Source organism: Anopheles stephensi, chromosome 2 (assembly GCF_013141755.1).
Source record: "Anopheles stephensi strain Indian chromosome 2, UCI_ANSTEP_V1.0, whole genome shotgun sequence".
In the NCBI taxonomy this organism is placed as follows: domain Eukaryota; kingdom Metazoa; phylum Arthropoda; class Insecta; order Diptera; family Culicidae; genus Anopheles; species Anopheles stephensi.
In genome coordinates, this window is record NC_050202.1 from 49,871,879 (window position 1) to 49,886,552 (window position 14,674).

A 14,674-nucleotide genomic window follows, 5' to 3' on the forward strand; every position below is an offset into this window, starting at 1 on the left:
AAAGCTTCCTTTTGCAAACAATAGCTAATGAAGATGCATCGACGAAGATCGACGGTGATCTTTACTGGCTATGCCAAGTCATTTAAAAAAAAAAGAAAACAAGCGCTCCGTTTATTCGGAGTCGTCAATATTTGTGCAAAAGCCAGCCCGTTGTCAATCACAAGGCTCGTGCCTAAAACACAGCTTAGACAACCTTGCTGAGGCGCCCCCGGAATCGATGATGTACAGCCGTCTGCGTGTGTACCAATTAGTGCTGATTTAACTCGATTACTCAAAGGCATGGGACGACTCGCCGAAGATAGACAGCGGCGTCGGCGTTCCGAGATGAGTTCATCTTGCGTGTGATCCTTCCAAATAGGATCCATCCTAAAGTTCGCCCTAACCGGGACGACGGTTTTGACGGATTGCATACATGTGCGTCCATCAAGCTTTTCACTTTCCCGTGCCCAAAAAAGCGAACGGTTTGGCGAACCTTGAAGACTTCGACATGACGCATGACGCGCGATGTTGTGTGGTGAGTAAATATTGAGGTCATAAAGGTGCGCTAAGCAAGTTTTTCTTTTTTTTTTCTTGAATCTACCATGATTGGCGTTATTGGATTTGATTTTGCACGTGTAGACGAGTGTTCTAAAAACGAGAGTAGTCCATATCTGGAATCCAATATTTAGAGCAACTGGACTCTGAGGGAGTAGAACATTGGAAGTTTTAGAGCATCGAAATACAAACAATCATCTGAAGTTCAGCTGTAGGAATCTCCATCAACAAACTAATCCTAGAGTTCTTTTCTCTACTCAGCTTGTTCCCAAAAAATCTCTTACACAGGCTTCGTTATTGGCTAATATCCTCTTTTCAACAACTTATCGATAGGCTCCCGTTTAGATGGGCACATTGCTAACAAGGTTTGATTTATTCTCCAATACCGGGAGAATGATTTATCTCATATTTGCTGAAGCTTTAATTTAGCCTTTTTAAATCAGCTTCCACCGTCGGTGGAAGATCACACACCACCGGTGTTGAAAGCTTAAAATGTGGTTCCTAATTCAGCCATGCTACGACCACCCAGAGTGTGGCAGAGCTTGTTGCGCTGGTTGATTTATGATATCGAGCAACTATAAACGCGATGCCAGGCCATTAGGTAGGTTTAGTATCAGTTTTAAGCCGAAGCGCAAGAATTAAAGGCTCGATGTTTAGAACATTTAGATACATTTGGCGGACGTTGGGGCTGTGGGAGAGATTTGAAAAAAATCAAAGAGGGTGAATTTAATTTAATAATTGATTTAAATTTTTTAAATAGGTTTTTGATAGCTTTTGGGAGAAGCCCGGTGGTAGAGAATCCCTTCCGGACCATTACCCCGCAATGAGGACTGGCAGAAATGGCAGACATGACATGAAAAAGGTCGTTAGGTCAAAGAAGAAGAAGAAGAAGATAGTTTTAAAAACTATTAAATACGCTAAAAATATTTACTCTTCTTATTCACGAGTTCTGTTAGACTTTATATCCTGTGGACTTAAAATTACAGCTCGCGTCCTCTGATGCGATCCGTAATTATCTTTCCAATAATTTAATTTAAATAATTAAATGCTCTCCGGTTTTGAGCTTTTAAAGTCCAATTTAAAAATAGAACAAACATAAAAGCGTAGAAAAATAAGGAAGGGAGTAATCAAATTAAAAAATGGGGCGGTCCGGTGGCCGAGGCGACAGCGGCGCCGGTCTTCACACGGCTGAACCGGGGTTCAAATCTCATCCAGACTGCCTCACTCACCGTACGCAGAGCTGACTACTTTGCTACGGGTAAAATCAAGTTACAGAAATGGCAGGCCGAAACCTCTCGAGGTTGTAGTGCCAAGGAAGAAGAAGATATCCTAATCTTAATTTATTTAATTAATATTCAATTGTTTTATTTATTTATTTATTTATACATATGTATTTAATCATTTTTTATTTATTTATTCTTCTTCTTCTTTCTTCGCCTAATAATCTCTTATAGGTCATGCCTGCCATTTCTTGCTTACTAGACTAATTATTATTATTATTATTATTATTATAACTAAAACGTCATGCACGGTACGAAACAGATTAGGACAAAGAAGACAATACAAGGGAAAGGAATGAAGCAAAGGACATGCTATGGTCAAACAAATCACCTACTGAATTGAAGTCAGATAATGCGCACATCCAAGGGTCATTTTGGGCAAACCGCGAGCGTCGCAATGGGATGAGAAGTGGAGGGCGAACGCACAAGCGGTAGGATGGGACATAGATGGGAATGACTGCCAGGAGTGTAGGGGAGTCAATGTTGGCAAGAAGGATGTTGGCAATAAATAGCCTGCGCGTCTGACAATGTCGGTCTTTTAAGCTAACCAATCCCAGCAACTGACACCGTACCGAGTATGGAGGAGAAGCAGCACTGGGGTCGTTTAGGAAGCGCCTTACGGCGATTCTAGAAAACTTCCGTTGTGCCCTCTCCAATCTATCCATAGAGGTGACACCTGCTGGGGACCAAATTTAAACCTTATAGATGGATCGTCGGTCCTAACCATGGGAGAACGGTCCTGAACCCCGGCGTGAATACCGGCGCATCTACCATCGAGTAGCCCCGATTTTATTTATTATTTTAATAAAAAATAATTTGGTTCACAAAATTTCTGATTATAGATATCTGTCTCGTGACTACAGATACAAGCGTTAGTCAAGGGGTATGAGCTAGGACTTCGATAACACTAACGATTCAAACAGTTGTACGGGATTCGATGGAAAAAATGGTAAGAAAGAGTAAAATCAAACAGGTAGGACACACTGTTAAATGGATGAAAACATTGCATTAGTGGATCACTAAAACCTAGCATCGTACGTCTCGCAGGAATAGCCAAAAGTTCTTAAAAATGGAATTGTATTTTTGGTGTAATAGTGTAAGCGAGTCAATTTCGTTTCGAAGCAAACCTCCTGTAAACGGTGTTTGAGAAAATGAATGGCGATCTTGAATTGTCCAAACTGAGTAACCGACAACGAACAGGATCCAGCCTTGTGCTCCAAGCCGGACTAGTGGGGGGCACTAGCCAATTCACGCACATTCTAGGATAGGGCGAACCTAGTTGCATCACAATATTATAGGACTCAGAGGATTCCGAATAAATATCCTAAAGTAGGGAAACGAATAATCCAACAGGAAACGTAAATGTCGGATCACTAACGAGAACGATCTTATAATGGAGTATCTTGTTAGGGATATTAAAGATAGGGATGCACAAACTTAAATGTAGTGTTGATGGAAGTAGTTGTAAATAAAGACCATGGAAGTTAACAATACGAATTCTGACTCCCCAGCTATGATTAATATCAAGTTAATGGAGACACAAATTTAAGGCCACAATCTTCCGACGAGTACTGCCAAAAGCGGAAGAAGAAAACTTTATGAAAACTTTTTGATAAGCCATCCTTAAATTCTTGAGAGATCCGGTTCCCCCATTTCTCTTTTATTTCTGGACCTGCGTTATCGAAGTTAGCGCGGCCATAGTACCGAAAAGTCTAGAGACCCAGTAAGCAGCCAGATCACACCTTCGAAGTAAACAACTACGCAGTTCAGGTGCAATAAAACTGCAATCCTTCTTCCCCCTCCCCAAACGTATCAGATGCATCAGATGGGCAAATGCAATCCGTTCTGCCACGGTGACGGTTTACAAGTGTTGATCATTTGTAAACCAAATCCCGCTTGCGTATTCCGAGATCCTTTGGCTGCCAAACGTGGCAGAATGGTTTCGGGCTGCTGTCTTGTGCACACTTTATTTATTTTACCTGTTGATGCATTTCGACAAGATAGAGAAATGTTGAACAATGGGCTTTGAAGCGTTCCGATTCGGACGTGCGAAATCAACCGAATACAATGGCCAACCGTTGGGCGGATTGAACGTAACCTGTTTCTGGTCGGGTTGGTTCTGAGGTGATGATGAGCCCGCTGGTGCAGTTTGGTTGGGCAATGACCACGCACCCCGGAGTCTGCGGTTTGCGGCTTTGTGTGGTGTCAAAAGTGCACACGTTCGGGGCTGGTGTTTCTTATCGGGCGCATTTCATCGTCAATTAGCAGGCAATTCAAAGGCGTTAGCGTGCCGGCGGGACCGGCGAAAGATACCACCCTGAGTAATGATAATGCGACTCTCGGGGATCGGATCTTGGAGTGAAAAAAAGGAGTTGAGCTTTAGAAGTTGGATTCTTGGCAAGCTTTTGCATTATACTGTAGTATCGTTGGAGATTGTGTAGTTTGGCCGAGTGTTGTTACTTTGGACAATAAAATAGATTATTTATATCAGCTGCTGGCTAACAATGGGAAATACTTTGAATATTTTTTAATAACCTCAAAACCCAGTACAGTTGAAGCTTTACCATACATTTTGTACTCGTGATAAAAGGATAATCAGGGATAAAACTTAACCAGAAAATAACCGTCATTTTGAATTTCAATACTATCTACAACTCAACCTCCACCGTCATTAACCCTCTAAATGGACATCTCACAACAACAAAAAATTGTGTAAACGACAGAAAATTACCGTCCCCATATATTGGTCGCTTATATTTCGTTCGATTCCGTACCGAACCGAAACTGTCCTCATTTTGGTCAATTTTTCGGCATTCATTGGTCGCTTCTGAAACGCTTCCGTTCCGGTGAGCATCACCACACTGCCAACGTCGAACGCTCGGCTGATCGTATATTGTGCTCGAATAAATGTTTTTTGATTTGGAATAATTCACGGGCTTTAGTCCCAGGCACACAAACACAAACCCACACACACACACACAATTTGGCAAACGATCGTCTTCGAGCGTCTCCAAAATGCTGCAGGCTCATTGCCGCCTCAACGCTGAAACCGCAGACAACAGCAGACAAGCAATTGGTTTGAATTGGTCGGGGATTCCGTGGGTTCGATCGATTCTCTTGGTGACTTCTGCAGTGCCATCGGGTCGGGAAGGTGTCATCATCCATTTCTTGCTGCCTTTCTCATCCCTCCAGAAACAGACATTTTCACACTTCATTTCCCTGAATGGGGTTTTGCCCATACGGCTGCGGGCCGTCTCAAGCAATTGCACCGTGTTTCCTGGTGCAGTTTTTGGGGTGTCTGTTTTACCCACTCTCGACAGCAAAATCAGATTAGTTAAATTTATGCATGATTGTTTACGTCTCGATCGAAAGAAGGTACAAGTGTTGTTCCGGGCTGTTTTTGGGTGTTTTTTGGGTGTTTTTTTTTGGGGAATCCAATTTTGAACCTGTACACCGCGTCTATCCTGTCGGAGGAATACATTAGCTTCTCACTCTCTCTCGTTAAACTCGGCTTATCCAGTTAGCGCTTTTAAAAAATGAAGCTACATAAACTGTATTACAAATTGGAAAAGCATCGATTCGGATGGGTCCTTCCCTTAATCGGTTGGAGAAATAGGGTAATATATTGGGTGAAATTCATTTAGCGAGAATCTTTTTCCAATTAACGCTGTCCCGCTCGATCGTTTGGAGTTATGAAATACGCAAATACGTTTTGATGTGGGATTTTATTAACCTAAAGCTCGGTACAGCAACAGACATCATACCGTAACGTAGCCGGCATAGTTGCTGATGCCGCACAGATTCTTTCCACGGGCCAACCGCATATAGCCGGCCTCACCCCAGCTGCCCCACCAGTTCTTCAGTATCCAGTAGTCCTTGGTGTAGCCGAGCAGGAGCATCGCATGGTTTACCTTCGAATTATCGCACGAAGCTTCATCGTCGTAAATTCCGTTGCTGATCAGGTGGTGAGGGAAAGAAGAAGACGAAAAAATGATGGTTTCACGACAATTTGCTTAATTAAGTTCGATGCAGTATACATGAATATTTGAGGCTAACTTTTCGGGATAACATGACCGAAATAGCATCAAAATGGACCATTCAATATTTTTGACAGGTTTTTAACATCATTTTATAGTTATTTGCTATCAGTTTCCCCGGGAGATCACATTTTGTTAGTAAAGAAAATTTAGACACTAAGAGTTTCTTGGAATCTCTTCAAGGAATTAGGTCCAAAAATCGTGCTATGGTATCATTTAGTCCTACTTCATCTGACCAAGAACGATAAGCGAAGGAATTAATTAATGCCTGTGAACCGAACTAGAATAGGGTCGTAAATCCATGTAGAAATTAAACTTATGATACACATTAGACGAGGACACAAAATTCTGAAGAGCAACGATAACTTAAACTGGCACACCAGGCTTGATAAGCTCAGTTTGACATAGCAAATAAAACTGGATGTGCTTTGTCAAAATTCAAATATAAGTCCTGGACGGAAAAATGCGATAATGACCTAGTTTTGGACGATAAGAAGTAAGACTTTGTTTTTTGTTGAGGTTGACTTTAGTACTGGTGCGATCTGGCTTAAGAACCAGATGCGTTTATGAGTCCTAGCTGCGGTGGTGGATGCATCGTAGTGAAAGGAATAAGCCTGACTGATTACGACAATGCCAGGACTTAGCCATATCCTTGATATTCTCGTAGAGAGGTTATTTGTTCTCAGGATCTGAAGTTCATAGAAGAAATTCCTTGACCAATTCTTGACCATGGCAATTCGGTAATGTTAACAAGCAAAACTCTCATATTCCTAAATGTGGAGGGGATATCAAAGAGGATATCCCGGGACATTTTCTTTTATCCAAGAAATCATAGATGTTTGGAGTAATATAAAGAGAGTAATGGCGGCACCGGTATCCAGGACTGGTGATCGAACCCATCCAGTCCGTTCTCTCGTAGCGAAGACTGACTATCCAACTACGTGCTATCATTAAATCTAGTAAACTAACAGATGGCCGGCAAGACCAATCGAACGCAGATCGTTAATCCAAACAGAAAGAGATCGTATACTCAAAACAAAGCCTTTAAAAATGTATTGGGAATTCTTTGGGTTTGTTGGAGAATATTTGAAAGAGGACTAATTAGAAAAAGAGGCCGTTAGTATTACATCGTCCATATTTATATGAATAGGACGCGCTCTTCTCATGTAACTCAGAGATCCAAGTGTCGTATAATCTCTCATAGCTCTCGGTAGTAATTAAAATGATGCAGAATTTACCTGTATAGCTGGAACGATTTGGGAGCCGCATTGATGCTAACCGGAATTGGACCCACCTTCCACACAGCGAACGCTAATGCATCCTCATTTTTCGGCAGGATCGCCCACTCACTGATGTTGGCAATGGCGTAGTCTTTGTTGAACGAACATTGTCCTTGCTGGTGCAGTGAAATGAGACGAAAAGAACATACAAACAGTTTTATGTGTGATGAATCCAGCTCGAAATTACATTGTAAAAGGGTGTTATTTGAAATCAGAAGACGGTAACTGAACCTCCCCGGTTCCTCCGGTTCGCTGAAAGGAAGAAGCAAACGTGTTTAAATTATTCAAATTCATATTCTCTCCAGAATGACGTGACAGAAAAATAAGTATCCGTTTTCGGTACCTGTACCTGCCTTTGCTCACTGGCCACCACAACGCGGTGTCGAATGACACTTTCACGCGCCGAGTGGAGGCGAATCCCGGTATCAGTGTTTATCTTTACCGGCTTCATGTTCCATCCGACATCCATCAGCTGCGTTGATTGAAGCCTGGTTTGAACATTATCCGGTTGTCATCGGACGGGGTGCCTGGTGTAAAGGATGACGTTGCAACCAGCAAAACTTAACACCTTAACACGCATACCGTTTCGCAGCAGCGATACGATCGCGAAAGAAATGCCGCCGGACATGGGGTGCGTAGAATGCCGTTGCAGATATTCCACCGACTCCGTTTCGTTTCGCTTGCAAATCTTCGTCCACCACTTGCCACTCGGATCAAACGGGCCGTCCATACTGGGTGGATCGCCGAGACGAGAAATCGCGGTGGCGATCACAGTGGCAAAAGGGTGCATCGAAAGTGCATTGTTTGCATTCTTGCGGACACCGAAATGGAAGACGCGATCAGGCATCGCGGTTTCTTTTGCCCGGTTGCGGGCGTTGTCGGTGTTGCACTGGGACATTGATTTGACTTGCACTTTGAACCTGGTGCGAACCGGGTGACGGCAAGGGCGGTTCAGCCGTTAATCATACGGTACCTTCGGCACTATCACGTTTGTGTGAGAAATGATTGACGTGTCATTTGTGCGTGTCTCACAAATCAGGGTTAAACTAGAATTAAACATCCGCTTCTTTTATGTTGGCGCATGATCAGCATTACGCGAAGTAATATTACTAACTAGCACTCGGAAAAGTGAAATTTACTCTGGTACCAGACAGTTAAACACGCTATGACACCATTAGTCGTTAAATCGTTTCACACCAATGTACAGATACTGAATGAACGGTGCCATATGCTGACACCCTTAGCTGGCCCGTGTTTTGGTTCGCGAATTAAATTGGTGGTTGTTTGTTGTGATTAACACGAGCGAATTGTTTTGATGATCACGCAGAAAGACGGGACCAGCACAAAACGAACACAAAGCAGGGTAATTGTTAGGTCCGCAACTAAGTAACGACAATATACCCAGAACGTTTATAAGGTGGACCAAGGTGGAGCTTATAGTGAAAAAACTAGGTTCTTGGGTTGGTCTGAATTGTGCATAATATGGGCGATGTTGAGGCAAGTAATCGTTGAGTGCGAGAAGATTTTTAAAAAAAATCAAAATAACAGTTGAAACCAATCGACAATTATAAAATGTGAATAAAGGTGCTGATCTACGAGTTCAAGGTTTAAAATGTTGGGAAAAGTTCCAACAGAAAGGTTGATATCAACTAAGGTTACAGGTATCGACAATAAAGGCCTAAAACGTCCTGAGATGCTGACATGGATTGTTGAGGACCAAGAACAAGTGCAAGCAGAACTTGCTTCAATTACTAATAACTCAGTCACTCGCTTCGTTTAATAAGAGTCACTCGCCAAGCCATTTCCATCAAACTATTTAAGTCAAGAACGGCGTGAGAAATGAACGTTGTTTCTGAAGCTTGCTTACTTTCTTTCCTACATTACCCTACAAAGAAAAAATAGGATGTTGTACCAAGTATTCTTACTTACTTACTTACTACTTATCAGGCGCTACAACCGCTTTGCGGTCTTGGCCTGCTGCAACAATCCTCGATACCGCTCACGGTTTAGCGCCGTCGTCTGCCAATCCGTTATCCCGGCCGTTCTGGCGGACGGCATCAATGCCATCACTCCATCTCAATTTGGGCCTACCACGCCTCCTCTGTCCTTGTGGACGGCCTAAAAGGACTTTACGGGCTGGGTCGACGGGTGTCATTCTCATGACGTGACCAGCCCACCGGAGCCTGGCGAGTCTAATGCGCTGTACGATAGTGAGATCATCGTACAGCTCGTAGAGCTCGTCGTTGTAGCGGCTCCTCCATTGTCCTTCCACACATACGGGGCCAAAAATCCTTCTGAGCATCTTCCTCTCGAACGCGGCTAAGAGGGCTTCGTCAGTTTTGGACAGAGTCCATGTCTCAGAGGCGTATGTGAGTACTGGGACTATAAACTGGGACTATAAAAAACCAAGTATTCTGGATAATGTATAATACTACCACTGGCTTCCCTAGTGTAGGAATTTTCGGAACACGGAAGAATTGAAGGTGTTTTTTTCCATGATATTTTTTTATTTTAATCATGATTCCTGGTTTTATTCCATGATTCCGTATCGCTAGATTCGAGGATTTTACCGTTGGTAAAGTTCGAATCGGATTAGATCCTAATTGTCAGATCCGAACTGATTCAGACACGGTTGGGATTTGGATTCGGTTGGAGCGGGATTCGTCTGGGATTTGATTAGTGTTGATTGGATTTCGATTGAAATTTAATAGGGATTCGATTAGGATTCGATCAGGCTTAGATTGGGATTCTATTATGATTCTACAGGAATTCGATTGGGATTGGGATTGGGATAGGGATCTGAGAAGAATTCGACAGAGATTCGATAATAATTCAATAATTCATCGATTGAGATTCGATCAGAATTCGATTGGGAGTCTTTTGGGATTCGATAGGACTTCGAAAAGTATTCGATTGGAATTGGATAGAGACTCGATTAAAATTCGATCGGGTTTTGATCGGGAATCGATTGGGATTTGATAGGGATTTGACTCGGATCTGATAAGGAGTCGATTGAAATTTGATTGGAATTCGATTGTAATTCAATTGGGATCGATCAAAATTGTATTGGAATTCAAATCGAATTTGGCGTTGATTTTTATGGGATACGATTAAGATTCGTTTGAGATGCGACAGGAATTTGATCAGGAATTGATTGGAATTGGATTTCGAGTCGAACAGATTTTGATTGAATTTTGATCGGGGTTCTATTGAAATTTGACAGCGATTGGGATCCAATAGCGATTCGATAGGGATTCGATAGGGATTCGATAGAGATTCGATTGGCATTCGAGTAGGATAACTAAGATAAGAGAAGGAATCGATTTTTTGAGAATAAGTTACAGTAAAAAGTATTTAAAGTATAAAGGAGTATCAAGTCATTTTGAAAGATTTATAAAGCTTAACATATTTTTACTCTCCGATGATCAAGGACTAGCACTCATTTTTCAAATTGATACACGTTTCTTTCGATAGTTGAAGCTAAAAAAATCATAAGATTTTAATTAAAAGCCCCATCTATGAATAAGGACAAAAATGTATCTACCCACCTGTTATTAAAGCAATGGCAACATCAAGTGGCAAATATTTAGATGAGAAGTAACGAAAGTTCCGATTCTGGTACACCAGGCAAGCTATAGTGGAATGTATGAAGAACTGTAATTGTGTTGCATAAATTAGCTAGCTGGAAGCACCTGTTTGCCATACCGGTGCCGGTTATAATTTACCGCCGTTCGTTTAACTGGTGCCCTGGGATGGGTTCGGTTCGGCTCGGTGTTGCAATAAATTAAAAGCTTCCTGTTTATCTACCATTAGGTACTTCATTAGACCGATCCAGCAAGTACGCGAAAGCTACCAACATTCCGACCGCGAACCTCGCGGAATGATTTACAGATCACCAGGCCCTTCTGGCTTTAAAGATCATTTCTGCAACTGATTTATTTTAATGACAGTGCCACCGATTGACTGCGTGATACATTTCGCGGCAAGCTCGGAAGAATTGTGTGCCGTAAATGCGGTGTCCTGTGACGCGTGCGCTTACAGTGCTAAATGGTGCATATTTTATCACCTTACGCTGCCGAACCATTCCCACCGCTCGAGTGGTCTCGAAACGACAGTTGCAGGCTGATTGTCGTTAAATCGAACCGAGCCTCTGCATCTCGAGCTTCGCACAGCTACGACCGAAGCAGTACGAATTGAAGATGGTACCAGAGTGGCATGATTTAATTACAGCACCCATTAAGATGAAAAATTTGCTACACTTTTCATCCGAATCTGACAGCGGACAGTTGCCCTCGGTGGTAACTGCTTTCTCTATCCACTGGAAGCAGGCGTGCTAGGTTGCACCCAAATGCCCTATTATTAGCGCCGCGGTTTGAAGTTATCGACTCGCTCCCAAGCGTTCTTGTCGATAGCCTGAGGAAGCTTTTTTAACTAAATGCGTCCTTATGTGGTCATCCATTTCTTGCGCAGAACACATCCTTAAAGAGTAGTCCTGAGTGCACTGAGGTATCCTCTGCGGTACTTTGGTTCGCATTGTAACGATCGCATTTACATTCCATCCGAGCTCTGTGCGGTGAGGGATCGTCTCGATTGCAGACGTGTCTCGGGTGTCTCAGATTAAAGCACATCGATAAGCAGATTATAATGTGCCCCGTACGCACACGGGCTCGGCCGCTTATTGGCCCGATAACTGGCAGGAGGAAGTGGAACTTGTTTCACCGCTTGGTAGGTAGCAGAATCGGGAGCAGTTTTTCACTGAAAATAAATTATTATCACTGTCCGGTGATGGTGATAAACCTTTGCCCAACTACACCCGGCTGACGGTGGTAGTCCGGTTTTATTTTATATAGCAGGGTAGCTTTAATGCGGTAAAAGCTCCAGTGGTGTTGCAGAAGAGAACCGCCTGTTCAGAGGAACGTCCCAAGGTGCAAGGAGTTTTTCCACGCGCACCAACGGCACCTCATCTTCCCTTCACTCCGTATGTGTCGTTGGTTATCTAACATTAATTAACATATAAATATTGATCTTCGCATCGTTGCGCTCAGTTCCACATCTTATCGGACCATCTTGCGCTGGTGGTGCAGGTTGTTCAGAATGAGTTTGCAACCTGTTGGCGCTGGTTTTGCCCGGTGCGTAGAATCACCTGGACGGCTAATCATCTTCTGCGACCAATCTGGGCAGTACAAAGTGTTTTTAACAGCGTGTCTGACGGTGCGGTGAGATCGTACCGATAACACCGTTTGACATGAGCAGTGCTGAGCAATCGATCGTTGATCCCGGGAGTGCCCGTCTGTGGTGATGACGACGCTGATGACGATGTGGATGTGGTGGTTACAGTGGCAGCCCGACGGCAGGTTCACGCGCAGGTTATCAACACCGGTCGGTGGTGCGCTCTTTACCAGATTGAGCCAGATTGAGCGCTGGCGCATGCTGTTCGATTGGTATCGTCTGGCGTCCTGCTGCCTGCAATTAATCGATGAATATCGATAAGCAAAATTAGTGTCAGGTATGATTAGAAATGTGTACCAACCTCTGGGTGTGCTAATGGAATCTTAACGAGCTCGTAAAATTAAATAAATAACACGTGAGCAAACGGGAAGGCACCAGGCGAACGAGGTGCGTGGAGTTGTGTTGAGAAGGTGATAAAGATTGTCCCAACGGGAAGATGGGAGCAGAGACTTTGTAGTACCTCGTCGTATTAAATTATTGACTCTAGTGAGTAAGATTTTAATTCCAAAAATGGCCACTCAATTCAAAACTTTCGCAATGTTTGTATTTGGCGTACCGGGAACTTCGAAACTAAAAAACAGATAAATCATGTCTCAATTCGATTCGAACATGACATGCAATCATGTTCGTAGCAGTGCAAACCATTTTAAGCAAAAACCATAACAAAGCGTGCAGATAGTCCCCGTCCCATCAAGATCAAGGAAGAAGCGCAGTGATTTACGCACGATCGCAAAATGATGTTTGGTTCTAGCAATCGCAACACCTCACAGCAGGTTAAAATCATCGCACAAGATCGACATGTGCATGTGCAGTTGGAGAGTTCGACCACTAGCTTGAACGCAGGCCAGCCTTACCCAACAGCCCCTAGTGATCGATCCTCAATTCGTGTACCAGATCGTTTGTAGCATTACGACCGAAATGCTCAACTTCACCCGGCAGATCTGATGCAGATGATTTGGTCTGAGCTGAAAGAAAAAGAACTTTAAACCGTGGAGAGCCAATCTTCCTGGAAGATATCAATGTTCATTCTTCTATCGTTTACTTGCATTTCTTGTTCGTTGGCAGAGGATGAGATTGATGCAGACGCAGAAACACAGAAACAAATGATCGCAATCTATACATATGTGATACAATTTATTTCGGTTTTTGTATTCTACGCCGCTTGCATGCATCTTCTTACGCGAGGGATGAGAATCAATGTTGAAGAAGAGATATTGAGGAGCATTGTTTTTTGCACTTCAACTTTGAGGCTGTCCAAAAGATGAATTTTTGTTTCATTGTTTGATAATTGATTTATTAATAGCATATTAAAAAGTTTAAAAATATTCACCAACACTGCTCCTACATGAATTCCAACACGAGCATTCAAACTCAAGCTCACGAAAGTATAATGCTCCTAACGATGCGTCGTTGGGCGGGACCAAACCAGCCAGTGGTCGGTTTGGCCGGCACGACACCTTTCAGCTGCACGCCCCAAATTAATGTGCAGACTGTACCATAGTCCCACACCCACCGAGCCAGCGGATAGCAAAGCGTGAAATTTTGCGTCCACAAAATTTATGTCCTTCCGAAGGACGTCCCGCGATATCGCTGCTTGGCGGCTGCAACTGGAGACTGGCCCCCGAGGCCCCAACCGAGGCCCGTAGTTCGATCGACCCGTTCGATCGCGAGACAGGCGTTAGCAATTAACACTCGACAACGCCAATTTCGCTGCACCAGACATGTTGGTCCATGACCCTGGCCTGTTGGTTGGTGTGCCCCGCGTTTTTGGCGTGAAGAGAGAAAAATGCTCTAAATTAATTCTTTTTAATGTGCGGTTGTGGTGGTGTGGGCAGACTGTTGGTGTGGGTTCCGGTAGATCACGCGAAAAGCGTTGTTGTTTGCTTTGGCGAACCAGCAAATCTTTCTCCCGAACGAGTCGGTGTACAGTGTGTGGGATGTGGAAGTTTTAAAGTATGTATTAACGACTTCTTAATTATGGCCATCCTGAGTCTTCGTGGCGATGCACTTTGCACCAACTTCAAGGGTGGATAGAATCAAGGGTGAAAGAAGAAGAAGGTTTTATATGAATTTGCAGCTGAATCTCCCAAAACGCGTTCGTTGACTGACGAAGGCGTCACTAGCCACTCACCAGGGTTTTGCCTTGGGTGCAGACATTAGCGATTTATATACACGGATTCGTTCCGGATAGTAAATAATTAGTTCAACGCCCGGTTTCGTTGGAGTGTTTAATTAGCCGCATTTATGTCGTTGACAAGTTTTTGTCTCCTTGTCTCTGTGCGTGTGTGTGTGCTAATTATATGAGACAAGAGAA

The 14,674-nt window shown here is 43.3% G+C and overlaps 1 protein-coding gene across 2 annotated transcripts; it reads right to left on the minus strand.

Moving 5' to 3' along the window:
* Positions 1–5,518: 5,518 nt before the first annotated feature.
* LOC118502532 (cathepsin K-like) lies at positions 5,519–8,519 on the minus strand. Of its 2 annotated transcripts, XM_036034802.1 has the most exons (4): positions 8,279–8,519; positions 7,475–7,658; positions 7,090–7,247; positions 5,519–5,768 (listed from the first exon to the last, which is right to left on the minus strand). In XM_036034802.1, the coding sequence occupies exons 2-4, from the start codon at positions 7,598–7,600 to the stop codon at positions 5,573–5,575; spliced, it is 480 nt and encodes a 159-aa protein (XP_035890695.1). In that variant the 5' UTR covers positions 7,601–7,658; positions 8,279–8,519; the 3' UTR covers positions 5,519–5,572. The 2 variants fall into 2 exon arrangements, with proteins under 2 accessions (XP_035890695.1, XP_035890696.1); XM_036034803.1 differs by having other exon boundaries at positions 7,481–8,518.
* Positions 8,520–14,674: the final 6,155 nt, after the last annotated feature.

Bases quoted from the DNA above. Each gene is read 5' to 3' on its own strand.
- LOC118502532 (XM_036034802.1), bottom strand. From the start codon at position 7,600: ATGGATGTCGGATGGAACATGAAGCCGGTAAAGATAAACACTGATACC. The intron at 7,248-7,474 runs GTACCGAAAACG...TCACTGCACCAG, and splicing joins GTGAGCAAAGGCAGGTACAG to CAAGGACAATGTTCGTTCAA. The intron at 5,769-7,089 runs GTAAATTCTGCA...CCACCTGATCAG, and splicing joins AAATCGTTCCAGCTATACAG to CAACGGAATTTACGACGATG.